Source organism: Oncorhynchus mykiss, chromosome 28, assembly GCF_057628025.1.
Source record: "Oncorhynchus mykiss isolate SJ-2025 chromosome 28, ASM5762802v1, whole genome shotgun sequence".
Classification (NCBI taxonomy): domain Eukaryota; kingdom Metazoa; phylum Chordata; class Actinopteri; order Salmoniformes; family Salmonidae; genus Oncorhynchus; species Oncorhynchus mykiss.
In genome coordinates this window covers 25,995,946-26,015,912 of record NC_143049.1, presented here as the reverse complement: position 1 = coordinate 26,015,912, position 19,967 = coordinate 25,995,946, and the positions used below count along the sequence as shown (strand labels likewise).

The 19,967-nt window shown below is 42.7% G+C and overlaps 2 protein-coding genes across 6 annotated transcripts in view; both read right to left on the bottom strand.

The window, feature by feature from the left end:
• The window catches only part of LOC110508785 (integrin beta-1), a 37,470-nt gene extending 36,844 nt beyond the window's left edge, over positions 1 to 626 (bottom strand). The window contains exon 1 of one of the 4 annotated variants that reach the window (XM_021589607.3): positions 215 to 626. The gene's annotated coding sequence lies outside the window, so the exon portion shown is untranslated. Of the gene's footprint in view, positions 1 to 204 lie in introns of all 4 variants that reach the window. The other 3 variants (XM_036966288.2, XM_090224842.1, XM_021589608.3) reach the window with 3 other exon arrangements.
• Positions 627 to 1,844: 1,218 nt separating this feature from the next.
• Positions 1,845 to 19,967, bottom strand: part of LOC110508191 (neuropilin-1a) — a 78,233-nt gene continuing 60,110 nt past the window's right edge. The window contains exons 13-18 of one of the 2 annotated variants that reach the window (XM_036965890.2): positions 19,861 to 19,908; positions 18,776 to 18,922; positions 18,285 to 18,619; positions 17,561 to 17,654; positions 13,686 to 13,739; positions 12,807 to 13,360 (exon numbers count right to left, since the gene is read on the bottom strand). In XM_036965890.2, the coding sequence (XP_036821785.1) occupies positions 13,071 to 13,360; positions 13,686 to 13,739; positions 17,561 to 17,654; positions 18,285 to 18,619; positions 18,776 to 18,922; positions 19,861 to 19,908 (968 nt within the window). In that variant the 3' untranslated portion in view covers positions 12,807 to 13,070. Of the gene's footprint in view, positions 2,477 to 12,806; positions 13,361 to 13,685; positions 13,740 to 17,560; positions 17,655 to 18,284; positions 18,620 to 18,775; positions 18,923 to 19,860; positions 19,909 to 19,967 lie in introns of those variants that run through there. The other variant, XM_090224841.1, reaches the window with a different exon arrangement.

Sequence of the window (19,967 nt, the reverse complement as noted above, 5' to 3'; positions counted from 1 at the left end):
AGGCCTATTTAATACGAGTGAATTTCCAAAGTTAATCGGTTTCGCTTAGCCCTGTCCGACTGCCGCTATCCCCATCCAAAGTTACCCAGCCCATTCCCCATCCCCTTTGTAGATTCTCTAGGATATTCATGTAGCGTACATTTTTGACATAACCTTCATAGACCTACCAGATATGCTGTATAATCATTTTAGAAAATAACGTACATCATCTTACCTTGACTCGTGTTTTCTAAAAATATTTATATATTTTAAAAAATATATAATTTCAGAACCTCATTTGAGGCAAAGTATCCCGTGCGCTTTTTCTAGATAAAAAAAAACTTAACTCGCGGAGGGGTCCCTACTCTGTAGACTACTCTTTTCATGGAAGAAAATACCCCAAGTATCAGTGACGTTGCCTATCCGTAAATAATAATTGCTTCGTACAAAATTGCAAAACGTCGAGGAAAAACGGTCTGTAAAAATTATAACTAGGGGTAGGAGTCCAGCTTGCCCGAAAACGTTACAATATGTCCGCAGTGGCTCAGTCAAAGGCTAAATATTGTTCCCTTCAGCAGAGTGGACAATGAATTTCGGGCACCTCTTATTATCTAGAACCTCCCACACAGGACATGCCGAATGTACTTGGAGCGCAATGAAGCAAGCTCACAGACAGACAGACCTGTGAACCTTCCTGTGAGTAGGCAAAGTAAAACTACTTAATTATATGAGAAACTGTACTTTGTTCAGAGATGTTGAGGTGTTGCAGGGCAAATCATTTCTTAGAAGTTGTATTTGCTGTGATATGGATGGTTAAACAATGATTCAATATGAAAAACAAACATGTATGGAAGGTTCTACCTACTGATAAGAGCTGTTGCTAAGTGTCGATTCAACACTCCTACCTCAGATAAAGATCACATTCTAGAGATAAACAGTGTGTGAGAAACTTTACTCTCCAACATTCTTTTTGGGGCATATACTTGTGTTTAAACTACACAAACTGAATGTTGTTTGGTGAAAAGTATAGTAAACGCCTCCTAAGAGACCACTGTTGGCTTGTTTTTGTGATCAGTGAACAAACATGAAGCTTTAGTGACCCTGTTTTTGACCCTGTTGCAAAGCATTGTTTATTTGTAAGACAGCATAGTTTAAGTTGTGCTGTCTTACTGCTGAGGAAGCGTTCTCCTGTTTTTTCCCATCAAATTTCACTTCTTCCAAACCTTGACACTAGTATACTATAACATCAACATTTTAACTCAGTTGGTAGAGCATGGAGCTTGCAATGTCAGGATGGTGGGACCACCCGTACATAAAAAAATGGGCTGGGGAGGCACACTGGAGGCCTAGTGCGTGGAGCCGGAACAGGTGGCACCAGACTGGTGACACACACTTCAGGGCGAGTGCGGGGAGCAGGCACAGGACGTACCGGACTGGAGAGGTGCACTTGAGGCCAGAAGTGTGGAACCGGCACAGGTTGCACCAGACTGCTAACCGGATCCTCTGGTCGGATGTTGAGCAGAACACACTTGAACAACATCTCTCTCATCTCACTCTCTCCCAACTTCGCCATTGCCTCCCTGACAGTCTCTGGCTCTTCCCTCTGCTCAGCCACCAGCTCCATGTGCCTTTCCCCAAAAAACTTGGGGTTGTCCTTGGGCTTTCTGTAGCAGCGAACCCTGTCGTAGTCGCTGTCCTCCATAATATCCTTCAGTCTGTCGCCAAGGAAGGCTTTCGCATCTCCCCATCACTTCTTCCCATGTCCAGAAATCCTTCCCCCTTTGGGCACGCTGCATGGTCCTGGTTTGATGGGATATTCTGTCATGTTTGTTGGAAGCATACTTGGACCAACGTGCAGCGTGATCTGGGTTCCACATCTTTTATTAAAAATAAGTGAACCACACAACAAAACAATAAAGACTAAACGAAACGTGACGACAATGGAGTGCTAACATGCAACTACACATAAACAATATCTCACCAAACACAGGTGGAACAAATGCTACCTAAATATGATCCCCAATTAGAGACAACGATAGCCAGCTGCCTCTAATTGGGAATCATACCAAACACCAACATAGAAAAACTAAACTAGAACCCCAAATCAAATCAAATCAAATGTATTTATATAGCCCTTCGTACATCAGCTGATATCTCAAAGTGCTGTACAGAAACCCAGCCTAAAACCCCAAACAGCAAGCAATGCAGGTGTAGAAGCACGGTGGCTAGGAAAAATTCCCTAGAAAGGCCAAAACCTAGGAAGAAACCTAAAGAGGAACCAGGCTATGTGGGGTGGCCATTCATCTTCTCGCTGTGCCGGGTGGAGATTATAACAGAACATGGCCAAGATGTTCAAATGTTCATAAATGACCAGCATGGTCCAATAATAATAAGGCAGAACAGTTGAAACTGGAGCAGCAGCACGGCCAGGTGGACTGGGGACAGCAAGGAGTCATCATGTCAGGTAGTCCTGGGGCATGGTCCTAGGGTTCAGGTCCTCCGAGAGAGAGAAAGAAAGAGAGAAAAGAGAGAATTAGAGAGAGCACACTTAAATTCACACAGGACACCGAATAGGACAGGAGAAGTACTCCAGATATAACAAACTGACCCTAGCCCCCCGACACAAACTACTGCAGCATAAATACTGGAGGAAATAATAACTAGAAAACCCCCCCAGTCACGCCCTGACCTACTCTACCATAGAAAACAAGGGCTCTCTATGGTCAGGACGTGACAATAATTCAATAAAACTAAATATATAAATTATGAGTAAACTAAGTAATGATTCATTAATCTAGGTTCCAATGAAGCTGTAAATGAAAGACATTACGTTAACACAGAACAATAGTCCTTTGTATTCAAATCAATGTATTTGATGTTAGGATAACATTATTGTGTAGCCAAATAATTAGTCACAAACAAAACAATATTTTTTACAATTTTCGCATGAAATGACATACCCAAATCTAACTGCCTATAGCTCAGGCCCTGAAGCAAGGATATGCATATTCTTGATACCATTTGAAAGGAAACACTTTTGTGGATGTTTGTGGAAGTGTGAAAGGAATGTAGGAGAATGTAACACATTAGATCTGGTAAAAGATAATACAAAGAGAAAAAAAAGAGATGCAATTGAGATTTTGGCCACTAGATGGCAGCAGTGTATGTGAAAAGTTTTACACTGATCATCATCACTCCACCAATCAGGCCTTTATGGTAGAATGGACAGACAGAAACCACTCCCAGTAAAAAACACATGACAGCCAGCTTGGACTTTGCTAAAAGGCACCTAAAGGACTCTCAGATCATGAGAAACAAGATTCTCTGGTCTGATGAAACCAAGATTGAACTCTTTGGCCTGAATGCCAAGCGTCACGTCTGGAGGAAACCTGGAACCTGCCCTACGGTGAAGCACGTTGGTTGCAGCATCATGCTGTGGGGAAGTTTTTCAGCTGCAAGGACTGGGAGACAGGATCGAGGGAAAGATGAATGGAGCAAAGTATAGAGAGATCCTTGATGAAAACCTGCTCCAGAGAGATACAGACCTCAGACTGGGGCAAAGGTTCACCTTCCAACAGGACAACGACCCGAAGCACACAGCCAAGACAACGCAAGAGCGGCTTCGGGACAAGTCTCTGAATGTCCTTGAGTGGCCCAGCCAGGGCCCGAAATTGAACACTAATCAAACATCTCTGGAGAGACCTGAAAATAGCTGTGCAGCGACGTTCCCCATCCATCCTAACAGAGCTTGAGAGGATCTGCAGAGAAGAATGGGGGAAACTCCCCAAATACAGGTGTGCCAAGCTTGTAGCATCATACCCAAGAAGACTCGAGGCCTTAATCGCTACTAAAGGTGCTTCAACAAAGTACTGAGTAAAGGGTATGTAAATGTGATTTCAGTATTTTATTTTAAAATACATTTGCAAAAATCTCTAAAAACCTGTTTTGCTTTGTCACGATGGAGTGTATAGATTGATGAGGAGAAGAAAGAAAAAAACAGGTTGTAACAAAACAAAATGTGGAAAAACTAAAAAAGGGGTCTGATTACTTTCGGAATACACTGTAGATTGCAAAATAGTTGGGAAGAGATTTCGACGTATCGATTCATGGTGTATGGTTTATGAACTGATACACAAAACGACGCTGGATTCAAAACTTTGAGTTTTTCCAATTTCAATAATTATTCAAAATTATTGCAACCAATAGAATGTTATATACAGTTGAAGTCGGAAGTTTACAGACACCTTAGCCAAATCGATTTAAACTAAGTTTTCACTATTCCTGACATTTAATCCTAGTAAAAATTCCCTGTCTTAGGTCAGTTAGGATCACCACTTTATTTCAAGAATGTGAAATGTCAGAATAATAGTAGAGAGAATGATTTATTTCAGCTTTTAATTCTTTCAACACATTCCCAGTGGGTCAGAATATTACGTACACTCAATTAGTATTTAGTAGCATTGCCGGGAATTTTTTTATCTTGGGTCAAACGTTTCGGGTCGCCTTCCACAAGCTTCCCACAATAAGTTGGGTGAATTCTGGCCCATTCCTCCTGACAGAGCTGGTGTAACTGAGTCAGGTTTGTAGGCCTCCTTGCTCGCACACGCTTTTTCAGTTCTGCCCACACATTTTCTATAGGACTGAGGTTAGGGCTTTGTGATGGCCACTCCAATACCTTGACTTTGTTGTCCTTAAGCCATTTTGCCACAACTTTGGAAGTATGCTTGGGGTCATTGTCCATTTGGAAGACCTATTTGCGACCAAGCTTTAACTTCCTGACTGATGTCTTGAGATGTTGCTTCAATATATCCACATCATTTTCACCTCTCCCTCATGATGCCATCTATTTCATGAAGTGCACCAGTCCCTCCTGCAGCAAAGCACCCCCCACAACATGATGCTGCCACCCCCGTGCTTCACGGTTGGGATGGTATTCTTCGGCTTGCAAGCATCCCCCTTTTTCCTCCAAACATAATGATGGTCGTCATTTTATTTCACCTTTATTTAACCAGGTAGGTAAGTTGAGAACAAGTTCTCATTTACAATTGAAACCTGGCCAAGATAAAGCAAAGCAGTTCGACACATGCAACAACACAGAGTTACACATGGAGTAAAACAAACATACAGTCAATAATACAGTAGATAAATACGTCTATATACAATGTGAGCAAATGAGATAAGGGAGGTAAAGGCAAAAAAAGTCCATGGTGGCGAAGTAAATACAATATAGCAAGTAAAACACTGGAATGGTAGATTTGCAGTGGAAGAATGTGCAAAGTAGAGATAGAAATAATGGGGTGCAAAGGAGCAAAATAAATAAATAAATACAGTAGGGGAGAGGTAGTTATTTGGGCTAAATTATAGATGGGCTATGTACAGGTGCAGTAATCTGTGAGCTGCTCTGACAGCTGGTGCTTAAAGCTAGTGAGGGAGATAAGTGTTTCCAGTTTCAGAGATTTTTGTAGTTCGGCCTAACAGTTATTATTGTTTCATCAGACCAGAGGATATTTCTCCAAAAAGTACAATCTTTGTCCCCATGTGCAGTTGCAAACCGTAGTCTGGCTTTTTTATGGCGGTTCTGGAGCAGTGGCTTCTTCCTTGCTGAGCGGCCTTTCAGGTTATGTCAATATAGGACTCGTTTTACTGTGGATATAGACACTTTTGTACCTGTTTCCTCCAGCATCTTCACAAGGTCCTTTGCTGTTGTTCTGGGATTGATTTGCACACCAAAGTACGTTCATCTCTAGGAGACAGAACGAGGCTGCGTGGTCCCATGGTGTTTATACTTGCGTACTATTGTTTATACAGATGAACGTGGTACCTTCAGGCGTTTGGAAATTGCTCCCGAAGATGAACCAGACTTTTGGAGGTCTACCATTTTTTTCTGAGGTCTTGGCTGATTTCTTTTGAAAGACGCAGTGATTTGGAAGGTAGGCCTTGAAATACATCCACAAGTACACCTCCAATTGACTCAAATTATGTCAATTAGCCTATCAGAAGCTTCTAAAGCCATGACATCATTTTATGTAATTTTCCAAGCTGTTTAAAGGCACAGTCAACTTAGTGTATGTAAACTTCTGACCCACTGGAATTGTGATACAGTGAATTATATGTGAAATATAATCTGTCTGTGAAATAATCTGTCTTGTGTCGTGCACAAAGTAGATGTCCTAACCGACTTGCCAAAACTATAGTTTGTTAACAAGAAATTTGTGGAGTGGTTGAAAAATGAGTTTTAATGACTTCAACTTAAGTGTTTGTAAACTTCCGACTTCAGTTGTATATAGGAGATACAACCATCGAAGCTCTGCAGATTTTGCTGAGAAGAGACAGAATCATTACATCGTTTTGGTACTGTCCATATGTAGCTTGTTTTTGGTCGCAGGTTCAGGAATGGCTGAAGAATTGTAACATTTACCTGGAGCTAACTCTGCAAATAGCACTGCTGGGTGATTTAAAAAGTCATAGTCAATCGATCAATAATGTAATACTCTCAGCAAAAATGTTTATCTTGAATTTACAATATGTAGAATCTATGAGAAAGGAAAGGTTCAGAACCTTTGAGAAACATCACAGCACAGTTGAAAAATAAATGGCAAATAGAATTTGGGTAGTTCGAGAACCCCACATTTCTAATTTGGGTCTTGAGCTGAAAAAGCTTAAGGACCTCTGGTCTATGGTGATATTAAGAATAGCTCTATATCTGATAGCTCTATGGTGATGGTGGCTTTATCAGGACATTTCTCCTTAACCACACACATCTTCTTCGCACATTGGTACAGTATCTCTACCCGTAAACAACTATACTTTACAGGAACTGAGCTGTGCTGGTAATTCACTGTATTTGATCACGTAAACCCCCAATAACTGTATGTGTGAGAAACTGTAACACACTGACAATGCACTAGATTACTTGATTGTTGCTATTGATTTGGAGTGGCCTGTCACGTGCAGCATTCTATACAACACCGCCCTCCAGTGTTCAATGTGGATATGACAAAGGACACATTAAAAGGGTACAACTTTGGGTATATGATGGGGCAACTACACAATTATCACTTTCTGAACCAAAACAACATGAAATAGTTAATCTTATTCAAACTTTTATTTGATCCAATTCTTTGGAATGTAGTAGTCATTGATCAAAGTCAGAAACAACATAGACAGATGGGTCTTGAAGCTGACCAGGGAGTCAAATGGCACCCTATTCCCTACATCATGCACTACTTTTGACCAGAGCTCTATAGGTGCACTATATAGGGAATAGGGACATTTGGGACGGAGTCCAAGTAAAGAAACATTACTTGAGTCATTAAGGCCTCAACTGCTTACGTCTTTTTTCTTTTTTTTTTATCTGGGACTGCAAATTACAGAAGCAGTATTGAAAATGGAACATTTTGTAGAAAAAAAAATGGCACAGACATTTGTGACCGTACAAAAAACACAAGGTGATATAACATACCAAGTTAAACATTACGTAAGTAAAGAGACATGTATAGCTTTTTCAATAATGAAAAACATCTCCATAATTGTACATTTCAGAACTATATCATCTGAAACCATATAAAAGAGTTATCTGTAACACTGTCTTATCCTTCTTTTGCTTTCTTTCTCTTTTTTCACAAGTGAATATCATAAAACAACACAAAGATCTTTTAAATATATCAGTGCAACATTGTTTTCACATCTAGTGCTGCAGCATCCTTTCCTGTTGACGAAGACAACACCAAAACATTATGCCTTTACAAGGGGTGGAACCATAGAAATAGAATGACTCATTTGAATTCCAATCATTCTAATCCTATGGAATGTGGAATACTGTTATGAGCTCGAAGCAGAACTATGAAACAGCTGTTTAACTAGCTACCACCGCATGAAGAAAACATGAAGGAATCTAAACATAGAAGCTCATAGACCCCGTCGGAAGGAATAAGCTACATCACATCCATTGATTAAACTTTGGACCTATGTCTTCGCCATTTCATACAGTGCTTTGTTTTGGCTGAACTCTTCACGTTAACATTCAATACAGACAAAAAGGAGAGCAAAGGGGATGTAGGCTACAGTACATAAAAACAGCATGATGACACACGGGTCTCTTTCATTCCATCAAGGGCCATCATTCTACCACAGACATGTAGGGCCGGTTTCCCAAACATAGGTTAAGCCTAGTCCAGGACTTGAAAGCATTCTCAAAGAGATTCTGAATCTATGTCTGAGAAACTGGCCCATAATGTCCCAGGTATTGTCATAGCATTTTCTTCGTAGAGATGCTTCAGCCACCCAGTCTGTTGTCTGACTACGTCTCAAATACCACCATATTCCATATATAGTACACTACTTTTATATAGCCCATAGGGCTCTGGTAGAAAGTAGTGCACTCTTTAGGGAATAGGGTGTCATTTTGGACACTTCACTCTCTCCTTGTTAGGCCTTTGTAGCCAATTGTTGCCCCTATTAATAAGGCTCAATACTGATGATCATGGCTGAATCCGAACATCTCTCAAAAGGCCATAACCATTGGCTATAATAACCCTCATTTCCCAGGCAGCATTGGGAGAGCACCAATGGAACATAACAACACAAAATGCCTGTTACATACATGATGACAGCCAGATAACATTGCCTATGATACATAAACCACAAAGAAAGGATACTGCAGCATTTTGTCTCTTTTTATAAAGGCGCTCAAATATATTAAAACCTATGTACAATAAGTTGGATGTGTCATGTGCTATGGAGGGATGGCATGGAATCCTGCCAATCTGAACCTGCTCTACCAACCTAACGTACTGCTATGATCAAAATCAGACTCTACCAGCCGATGCCTAACGTACTGCTATGATCAAAATCAGACTCTACCAGCCGATGCCTAACGTACTGCTATGATCAGAATCAGACTCTACCAGCTGATGCCTAACGTACTGCATTGATCAGAATCAGACTCTACCAGCCGATGCCTAACGTACTGCTATGATCAGAACAGAATCAGACTCTACAAGTCGATGCCTAACGTACTGCTATGATCAGAACAGAATCAGACTCCACCAGCAGATACCTAACATACTGCTATGATCAGAATCAGACTCCACCAGCCGATGCCTAAAATACTGCTGTGATCAGAACAGAATCAGACTCCACCAGCCGTTGCCTTACATACTGCTATGATCAGAATCAGAATCAGAGTCTACCAGCCGATGCCTAACGTACTGCTATGATCAGAATCAGAATCAGAGTCTACCAGCCGATGCCTAACGTACTGCTATGATCAGAATCAGAATCAGACTCTACCAGCCGATGCCTAACGTACTGCTATGATCAGAATCAGACTCCACCAGCCGATGCCTAACGTACTGCTATGATCAGAATCAGACTCCACCAGCCGATGCCTAACATACTGCTATGATCAGATCAGAATCAGACTCCACCAGCCGATGCCTAACATACTGCTATGATCAGAATCAGACTCTACCAGCCGATGCCTAACATACTGCTATGATCAGAATCAGACTCTACCAGCCGATGCCTAACATACTGCAATGATCAGAACAGAATCAGACTCCACCAGCCGATACCTAACATACTGCTATGATCAGAACAGAATCAGACTCCACCAGCCGATACCTAACATACTGCTATGATCAGAACAGAATCAGACTCCACCAGCCGATGCCTAACATACTGCTATGATCAGAACAGAATCAGACTCTATGTCGATGCCTAACGTACTGCTATGATTAGAATCAGACTCCACCAGCCGATGCCTAACATACTGCTATGATCAGAACAGAATCAGACTCTATGTCGATGCCTAACGTACTGCTATGATCAGAATCAGACTCTACCAGCCGATGCCTAACGTACTGCTATCATCAGAATCAGACTCTATATGTCGATGCCTAACGTACTGCTATGATCAGAACAGAATTAGACTCCACCAGCCGATGCCTAACGTACTGCTATGATCAGAATCAGACTCTACCAGCCGATGCCTAACGTACTGCTATGATCAGAATCAGACTCTATATGTCGATGCCTAACGTACTGTTATGATCAGAACAGAATCAGACTCCACCAGCCGATGCCTAACATACTGCTATGATCAGAATCAGACTCCACCAGCCGATGCCTAACGTACTGCTATGATCAGAACAGAATCAGACTCTACCAGCCGATGCCTAACGTACTACTATGATCAGAATCAGACTCTATATGTCGATGCCTAACGTACTGCTATGATCAGAACAGAATCAGACTCCACCAGCCGATGCCTAACGTACTGCTATGATCAGAATCAGACTCTACCAGCCGATGCCTAACGTACTGCTATTATCAGAATCAGACTCTATATGTCGATGCCTAACGTACTGCTATCATCAGAATCAGACTCTATATGTCAATGCCTAACGTACTGCTATGATCAGAACAGAATCAGACTCTAAAATCAGCACAGAATCAGACTACCAGCCAATACCTAATGCACTGCCATGATCAGAACAGAATCAGGCTACCAGCCATACCTAATGTACTGCCATGATCAGAACAGAATTACACTGCCAGCCAATACCTAACGTACTGCCATGACCAAAACACAATCAGACTACCAGCTGATGCCTACGTACTGGTAGGACCAAAACACAATCAGACTACCAGCTGATGCCTAACGTACTGCTATGATCAGAATCAGACTCTACCAGCTGATGCCTAACGTACTGCTATGATCAGAACAGAATCAGACTCCACCAGCCGATGCCTAACATACTGCTATGATCAGAACAGAATCAGACTCTATGTCGATGCCTAACGTACTGCTATGATTAGAATCAGACTCTACCAGCCGATGCCTAACGTACTGCTATGATCAGAACAGAATCAGACTCCACCAGCCGATGCCTAACATACTGCTATGATCAGAACAGAATCAGACTCCACCAGCCGATGCCTAACGTACTGCTATGATCAGAACAGAATCAGACTCCACCAGCCGATGCCTAACGTACTGCTATGATCAGAATCAGACTCTACCAGCTGATGCCTAACGTACTGCTATGATCAGAATCAGGCTCTACCATCCGATGCCTAACGTACTGCTATGATCAGAACAGAATCAGACTCTACCAGCTGATGCCTAACGTACTGCTATCATCAGAATCAGGCTCTACCATCCGATGCCTAACGTACTGCTATGATCAGAATCAGACTCTACCAGCCGATGCCTAACGTACTGCTATGATCAGAATCAGACTCTACCAGCCGATGCCTAACGTACTGCTATCATCAGAATCAGACTCTATATGTCGATGCCTAACGTACTGCTATGATCAGAACAGAATTAGACTCCACCAGCCGATGCCTAACGTACTGCTATGATCAGAATCAGACTCTACCAGCCGATGCCTAACGTACTGCTATGATCAGAATCAGACTCTATATGTCGATGCCTAACGTACTGTTATGATCAGAACAGAATCAGACTCCACCAGCCGATGCCTAACATACTGCTATGATCAGAATCAGACTCCACCAGCCGATGCCTAACGTACTGCTATGATCAGAACAGAATCAGACTCTACCAGCCGATGCCTAACGTACTACTATGATCAGAATCAGACTCTATATGTCGATGCCTAACGTACTGCTATGATCAGAACAGAATCAGACTCCACCAGCCGATGCCTAACGTACTGCTATGATCAGAATCAGACTCTACCAGCCGATGCCTAACGTACTGCTATTATCAGAATCAGACTCTATATGTCGATGCCTAACGTACTGCTATCATCAGAATCAGACTCTATATGTCAATGCCTAACGTACTGCTATGATCAGAACAGAATCAGACTCTAAAATCAGCACAGAATCAGACTACCAGCCAATACCTAATGCACTGCCATGATCAGAACAGAATCAGGCTACCAGCCATACCTAATGTACTGCCATGATCAGAACAGAATTACACTGCCAGCCAATACCTAACGTACTGCCATGACCAAAACACAATCAGACTACCAGCTGATGCCTACGTACTGGTAGGACCAAAACACAATCAGACTACCAGCTGATGCCTACGTACTGGTAGGACCAAAACAGAATCAAGCTCTACCAGCTGATGCCGAACGTACTGATAGGACCAAAACAGAATCAGACTCTACCAGCTGATGCCTAACGTACTGCTATGATCAGAATCAGACTCTACCAGCTGATGCCTAACGTACTGCTATGATCAGAATCAGACTCTACCAGCCGATGCCTAACGTACTGCTATGATCAGAATCAGACTCTACCAGCCGATGCCTAACGTACTGCTATGATCAGAATCAGACTCTACCAGCCGATGCCTAACGTACTGCTATGATCAGAATCAGACTCTACCAGCCGATGCCTAACGTACTGCTATGATCAGAACAGAATCAGTGGAGAAAAGGCAACAGAAACTTTCAAAAAGGCACTGTGGAACTAGACACAGGTCTAGGGCCAGGGCAAGCACCCTCTGGATGCATACACACATGCATGCACATACACTTGCTCACGCACGCACATGCATGCGTACATGCACGCACACACACGCACAAACAAGATGCACAAATCGATGCAGACATACAAACTGATAACATGGCCAGCCGAAGAGCCACGTGTCAGGATAGTGAATATACGTTTCTATGCTCTTTCTGTGAATAATAATGACCTCTGATGAAAAATAAAATATCCTTCCGAAAGAAAAATAACAAAAACATGATAAATATTTCCATCTCAATTGGTCTCATCACCAGCATCTGATTACAGAAAAACAAAGCACGTCGCAAAACAAACAAAAAACAAAACAATCATTTTTGCTGTACACGTTTTATTTATACACAGTGCCCACTACGGGTAGGTTCCTTTCACTGCAGCTCCTGAGAATAGCATGGCTCAGTCACAACCTCCCACCATCACTATAGCCAGCTGCATCCCAAATGCCACCCTATCCCCTACATAGTGCACTATATAAGGAATAGGACAACACTTCAGTCACAACTCACAACCCTCTGTCCGGTGGTCTAGTTCCTCCAGCCATGAGGCTGCTTGTGTTCTCTTCCCTCAAAGGATGACGCTCATGCCTCTGAGTAGCTGTTCTGTGCATTCAGCTTGCTGTCCTTCTTTAGCTTGACGCCGTCCACCAGCTCAAAGTTATAGTTCTCCAGAGCCGACAAGTTCCTGCTGTCGGACATGTGTCCGTGCGAGCAGGCACAGTAGAGGACGACACCACAGATAGCTCCCAGGAAAACCCCTAGTGCGCTCATAGCGATGATGGTGATGAGAATGGGGTCCAGGGTTTTCAGCATGTTGCCTGGGCCACCCAGCTCGCTATTCTCCACTTCCTCTGGGTAGTAGGGGTCCATCGCTGAAATAGAGATGGAAAAAAATACCTTTAGTAGCCTGGGGTGGTCTAGACAAGCAGTTAATACTGCTGCCTTCAATGCACACATGTACTGTATGCCAGTGCTGGCATGGGTTTGAATCTGGCCTACGTCCTTCTAACACAGCATCTCTCCTCTTTACTTTCTTGTCCCTCTTTACTTTAGTTGTTAAGGATGGAAGATCCTTTTAAAACACTTTGACAGTTGGATACATACAGTATATGGCCTAGCATGAGCTCGAATTTAGAATGTTAGAGTTTTTTTTTTTTTATATTACAAGCTCAATGAGCAGTGAGGTACTGCACTCACGGTATATGCAGATCTCTGTTGGCTGGGACGTAGGAGCCTCTGGTATATCTGGATCTGGAGGAGAAACAAAGTTGTTCTACATCATAAGCAGGATCAGTATTGTAACAAACTACCATTCTGGTTACCTTCCCAAAGATGTCCAGAAGTCCTGGTTGAAGGATTTCATATTTCCTGCCTGTTCCCTTCCAAAAGGGTTTGAACCTTAGCAGAGTCAAGGTGGGCAGTGACCAGGGTTGATGGGTGGGAACCCATTTACCGGGATTTACAGCCCAAAACCACTCCCTTTTCGCGGGATAAATAGCTTTGAGAATCCAGTCAATTATAATAAATTATTTAAATGTATTATTTATATACAGCATGGCGTGAAATGGAACTGTTACATTATATGCAATGTTTAAATCTGGCTACTCTACGGCCTCTGCATGATGAATCATCAATGCTCAGGGTGGAGACAGACAGCCCATCTCACAACACTAACCTACTGAGAATACGTTTTAAAAAAACTTGGTTAACATAGAGATTCTGGGAACATCAGTAGGTGGGGGGAAATGAACTATATTCTGGTAATCCGACCAATTGAACATATGCGGTGGTACTTAATGAATATGATGTCAGTTCGGTTGTCATCTGAGACATTCTCATCAATGATAAGATGACATAAACTCTACAGTGGAAAGTCTACACATCAGAGTTATCGGATTCACATGGAATTGTTGTTCAATTTAAATGTTTGAATATGAAATTATTTGTGACGGGATGAAATGTGACTTTAGCTTCTAAAATGTGAGATGTGGGTTTTCATAAGTTAGGGCTGCTCACTCAGTGATCAAGAGCGACATCATTGATATATACAGAGAAAAGAGTCTGCCCGAGAATTGAACCCTGTGGCACCCCCATAGAGACTGCCAGAGGTCCGGACAACAGGCCCTCCGATTTGACACACTGAAGTATATCTGAGAAGTATTTGGTGAACCAGGCAAGGCAGTCATTTGAGTAACCAAGGCTGTTGAGTCTGCCGATAAGAATGCGGTGACTGACAGAGTCGAAAGACTTGGCCAGGTCGATGAAGACTGCTGCACAGTACTGTCTTTTATCGATGTCGGTTATGATATCGTTTAGGACCTTGAGCGTGGCTGAGGTGCACACATGACCAGCTCGGAAACCAGATTGCATAGCGGAGAAGGTACGGTGGGATTCGAAATGGTCAGTGATCTGTTTGTTAACTTGGATTTCGAAGACTTAAGAAAGGCAGGGCAGGATAGATATAGGTCTGTAACAGTTTGGGTCTAGAGTGTCTCCCCCTTTGAAGAGGGGGATGACCACGGCAGCTTTCCAATCTTTAGGAATCTCAGACGATACGAAAGAGCGGTTGAACAGGCTAGTAATATGGGTTGCAACAATTGGGGCGGATAGAAAGAGAGGGTCCAGATTATCTAGCCCAGCTTTTTTGTAGGGGTCCAGATTTTGCAGATCTTCCAGAACATCAGCTATCTGAATTTGGGTGAAGGAGAAGCAGGGGGCTTGGGCAAGTTGCTGCGGGGGTTGCAGAGTTGTTGGCTAGGTGTAGCCAGGTGGAAAGCACGGCCAGCCGTAGAAAAATGCTTATTGAAATTCTTGATTATTGTAGATTTATCGGTGGTGACAGTGTTTCCTAGCCTCAGTACAGTGGGCAGCTGGGTGGAGGTACTATTATTCTCCATGGACTTTACAGTGTCCCAAAACCTTTTGGAATTTGTGCTACAGGATGCAAATTTCTGTTTGAAAAAGCTAGCTTTTGCTTTCCTAACAGACTGTGTAGAGTGGTTCCTAACTTCCCTGAAAAGTTGCGTATCGTGGGGGCTGTTCAATGCTAATGCAGTACGCCACAGGATGTTTATGTATTGGTCAAGGGCAGTCAAGTCTGGAATGAACCAAGAGCTATACAGTTGAAGTCAGACGTTTACATACACTTAGGTTGGAGTCATTTCAACCATTCCACAAATGTCTTGACACAAGTAATTTTTCCAACAATTGTTTACAGACAGATTATTTCATTTATAATTCACTGTATCACAATTCCAGTGGGTCAGAAGTTTACATACACTATGTTGACTATGCCTTTTAAACAGCTTGGAAAAGTCAATTGGAGGTGTACCTGTGGATGTATTTCAGGGCAAAACAATTTCCAAATGCCTGAAGGTACCACGTTCATCTGTACAAACAATGGTACGCAAGTATAAACACCATGGGACCACGCAGCCGTCACACTGCTCAGGAAGGAGATGTGTTCTGTCTCCTAGAGATGAACGTACTTTGGTGTGAAAAGTGCAAATCAATCCCAGAACAACAGCAAAGGACCTTGTGAAGATGCTGGAGGAAACAAAAGTGTCTATATCCACAGTAAAACGAGTCCTATATCGACATAACTTGAAAGGCCGCTCAGGAAGGAAGAAGTCACTGCTCCAAAACCACATTAAAAAGCCAGACTACGGCTTGCAACTGCACATGGGGACAAATATTGTACTTTTTGGAGAAATGTCCTCTGGTCTGATAAAACAAAAAATAGAACTGTTTGGTCATAATGACCATCGTTATGTTTGGAGGAAAAAGGGGCAGGCTTGCAAGCCGAAGAACATCATCCCAACCAAGAAGCACGGGGGTGGCAGCATCATGTTGTGGGGAGGAACTGGTACACTTCATGAAATAGAGGGCTTCATGAGGAAAGAAAATTATGTGGATATATAGATATATAGATATATGGATGTATCTCAAGACATCAGTCAGGAAGTTAAAGCTTGGTCGCAAATGGGTCTTCCAAATGGACAATGACCCCAAGCATACTTCCAAAGTTGTGGCAAAATGGCTTAAGGACAACAAAGTCAAGGTATTGGCGTGGCCATCACAAAGCCCTGACCTCAATTCCATAGAAAATGTGTGGGCAGAACTGAAAGTGTGTGTGCGAGCAAGGAAAATGCTAATTAATTAAAGATCATACAATGTGATTTTCTGGATTATTGTTTTAGATTCTGTCTCTCACAGTTGAAGTGTACCTATGATAAAAATGACAGACCTCTACATGCTTTGTAATTAGGAAAACCTGCAAAATCAGCAGTGTATCAAATACTTGTTCTCCCCACTGTAGATGTCCTAGCCTACCTTTTTTCAATGCAGTATTAGCCTTACATTTAGCTAATTAATGATGGGTTAATAATAATAAGTTTCTAATTTATAACCTTTGTCACTTGTGCAATACGCACGCACCTGTGCTCCGCTGGCCTCTCTTATTAAAAAATGCTCCTTTGCTCTTGGAGTCCCATGCAGGAAAAGCTAGACTAGAATAGCTTGCTGGACATACATTTTTTTTGCACTTGTTATACCAATAGACTATCTGAAGATGGACTCAAGCATAGCCACGGGAAGTAGGGGTGCTGAGGGTGCTGCAACACCACCTGAAAAATCTAAATATATTTTAATAAGAAAACATAATGTTTTTGAAAACGCACCTCTGCTTTGTCAAAAAATGTAGTATTTAGTATAATTAAGAACAGCCGGATTCAGATTACAGCATTGATTCTTTATGTGTATGACACTAAAAGCTTGGCACTCCTGTATTTTTTGGGAGTTTCTCCCATTCTTCTCTGCAGATCCTCTCAAGCTCTGTCAGGTTGGACGGAGAGCGTTACTGCACAGCTATTTTCAGGTAGCATCAGGCTTGATAAAAAAAAAAAATCTAAGCTCTAATCAAATCCAGACATAGGCCTATTTATATTATTTTGAATGGCACTTCCGGTTTTGGCGGGAAATACTGTGTTACCTGGGAAAAAAGGTTATTTATTCTCAGGATTGAACATTGGCAAAATACTAGGAAAATATTCAACACTAGCAGTGACACTTACCCTTACACTCCTCTGGTGTGAGTCCATCCAGGATCTTTATATTGTCCAGCGCGATGTGTCCTGTGCTCCTGTCTCCAACTCCCTCAATCACCACCTAGGAACAACAACACAAACACACAGGTGAAATACTGCTACATAGTGTGTTACTTTTGACCAGGGACCATACTGCTCTTGTCAAAAGTAGCACACTACTGTATATAGGGAATAGGGTGCCATTTGGAACGTAACCTAGGTCTAAGAGGCTCATAACCTAGGTCTAAGAAGCTCGTAACCTAGGCCTAAGATGCCTATAACCTACAGATGTAAGATCTTAATTTGATCACCCTGTTGCAGGAGACATTTCCTGCAATGCAGGACATTTAAGACTTTTAGTGTATTTGAGGTTTAAAAAGGCTTCTGAAGTTTGTACTTTCCACTTAAAAATTTCAGACTTGATTTTACCATATGAAAAAATGTTTCAACCCCCCAAGAAAATGTCCATTAATTCACTTGGATGCCTGATGAAGACCTAAGGGTCAAAACATGTAAATAAAATCACCTGGGAGCCTGAACAGCATTGTGCAGCGTTTTCCTTTTTTTATTGCATTTTTTATTAATTATATTACACATAATAATTCACTTTTCCTGTTGCTGCAGGATTTTTTTCCTGCTGGAGCAAACTGGCTCAAATTAAGATCCTACATCTGTATTTCGAAGAGACTCGTAACCTAGCCTAGTGCTTTACCTCATAGGGTGTGCTGGAGTGGGGCACCAACAGCCGTCCCTCCCTCCATCTGCTACCCTGGTGTCCACTGACGGTCCAGAGTAGTGCCTCCGCCCGCCCCTCCTCTGTCTGTCTCCTCTGTTTGATGTGCAGGGTGCCAGCGTGCTCCCCAAAAATGTGGTACCAGAAGGACATACACAGGTTGGTGTCTGGGGCGGTGACAGGTAGGCTGGCTAGGCGTGCCACCCTCTCCTCCACCTCGTCCTCCTCCTGCTCGTCCTCCTCCTGCTCGTCCTCCTCCTCTTCCATTTCAGTCTCAACAGCCAGCTGCATGTAGATGAAGTTCCCTGGAACTCCTGTAGCGGGCAGTAAGATACAAGCAAAGTATTTTCTGAGTCCATGTTCATTGTGTTAGTCCTTATTTACTACAGTGTGTGTGTGCGTGCGTGCGTGTGTGTGTGCGTGCGTGTGTGTGTGTACTCTGTTCTCTGTTCCCTTCTCCTCCCACCCACCTGTGTGGTCCAGGTTGGGCCCTTTGTGGACGGTGGGGGCCCCGCTGGTCTGAATCATCCACTCAGCACCAGTATCCTTCTCCAGTGTCCAGCCACAGAACGACGGGTTGCCCGCCCAGCCAAAGTCACAAGCAAACCACAGGTACTCTGGAAAAGAGGTCAACCTTGTAAGTAACCACGCTCGTTTCCTCTGGCTAAGTGTAACTACTCTACACAATGTGAAAAGAGGGTGAGGTAAGGAAGTGAAAACATGTAATTTCTCATTTCCTAATAACAATTTAAACTTCTAGTTTCCTTACAGTCTCTTGAAGGCACTCAAACTTAGATACAGTATTTCATTTTTGACTAAAGAAAGATTCACAGAATGAAGGGACCTTCCAGAGAGAAGGAAGAGTGAAGGGACCTTCCAGAGAGAAGGGAGGAGTGCCATCAGAACAGAACAGCGATGAAGACCAAACCATTTCCAGACCGTACACTACGAGACAGAAACTCGTTTTCCATTCCCACTATGCCAGCTCTGCACAGTAACCCTGTGGGCCCTGGGCAAAAGTAGTGCACTATAAAGGGAATAGGGGGCTATTTGTGGCAAAACATTACACAGTGGTGATTAACCAACGCATCCAAATGAATGCTACTGCTATGAATACAAAGAGTGTTTGTTTAGTTGTCAGACGTTGCTGTAGCAGTCAGAGAATAAGTAACTGTTGTTTTGCCCTCTGGTTGTTGACAATTGACTCCTTTACTCAGTTCATTGAAACCCAATATTCCTGTTTCTGTAGTTCAGTTTTTTCCATCTCAAAGCCAAAGACTGGTTGCTGGTCAACAGTTATGCACTATAAAGGGAATTTCAAATCAGATTTGGGAGCCACCTGCTGAAAGTAGACTAATGTAGAACAGTAACGGAAATGTTCCTTCTCTTTTGTGCCTGGTTGCCAGATCTGTTTGTCCTTTAGCCAACTCCACTGTTGGTCTATGTCATACCCAACATGCTAACAAACAACAGAGGAGTGGGCCAAAGCACAGAGAGAGAGAGAGATGGATGGATGGATGAAGTGAATGAGGCGGTACTTTATGGGCGTTCTCACCTGGCACAAGCTCTTCCTCCAGGGTTGGGTCTGCCAATGTGGTGCCACCTGTCAGACACAGACGGGCACAGTCAGGGATGCAAACAAAATAGATCCTGTAGATAGAT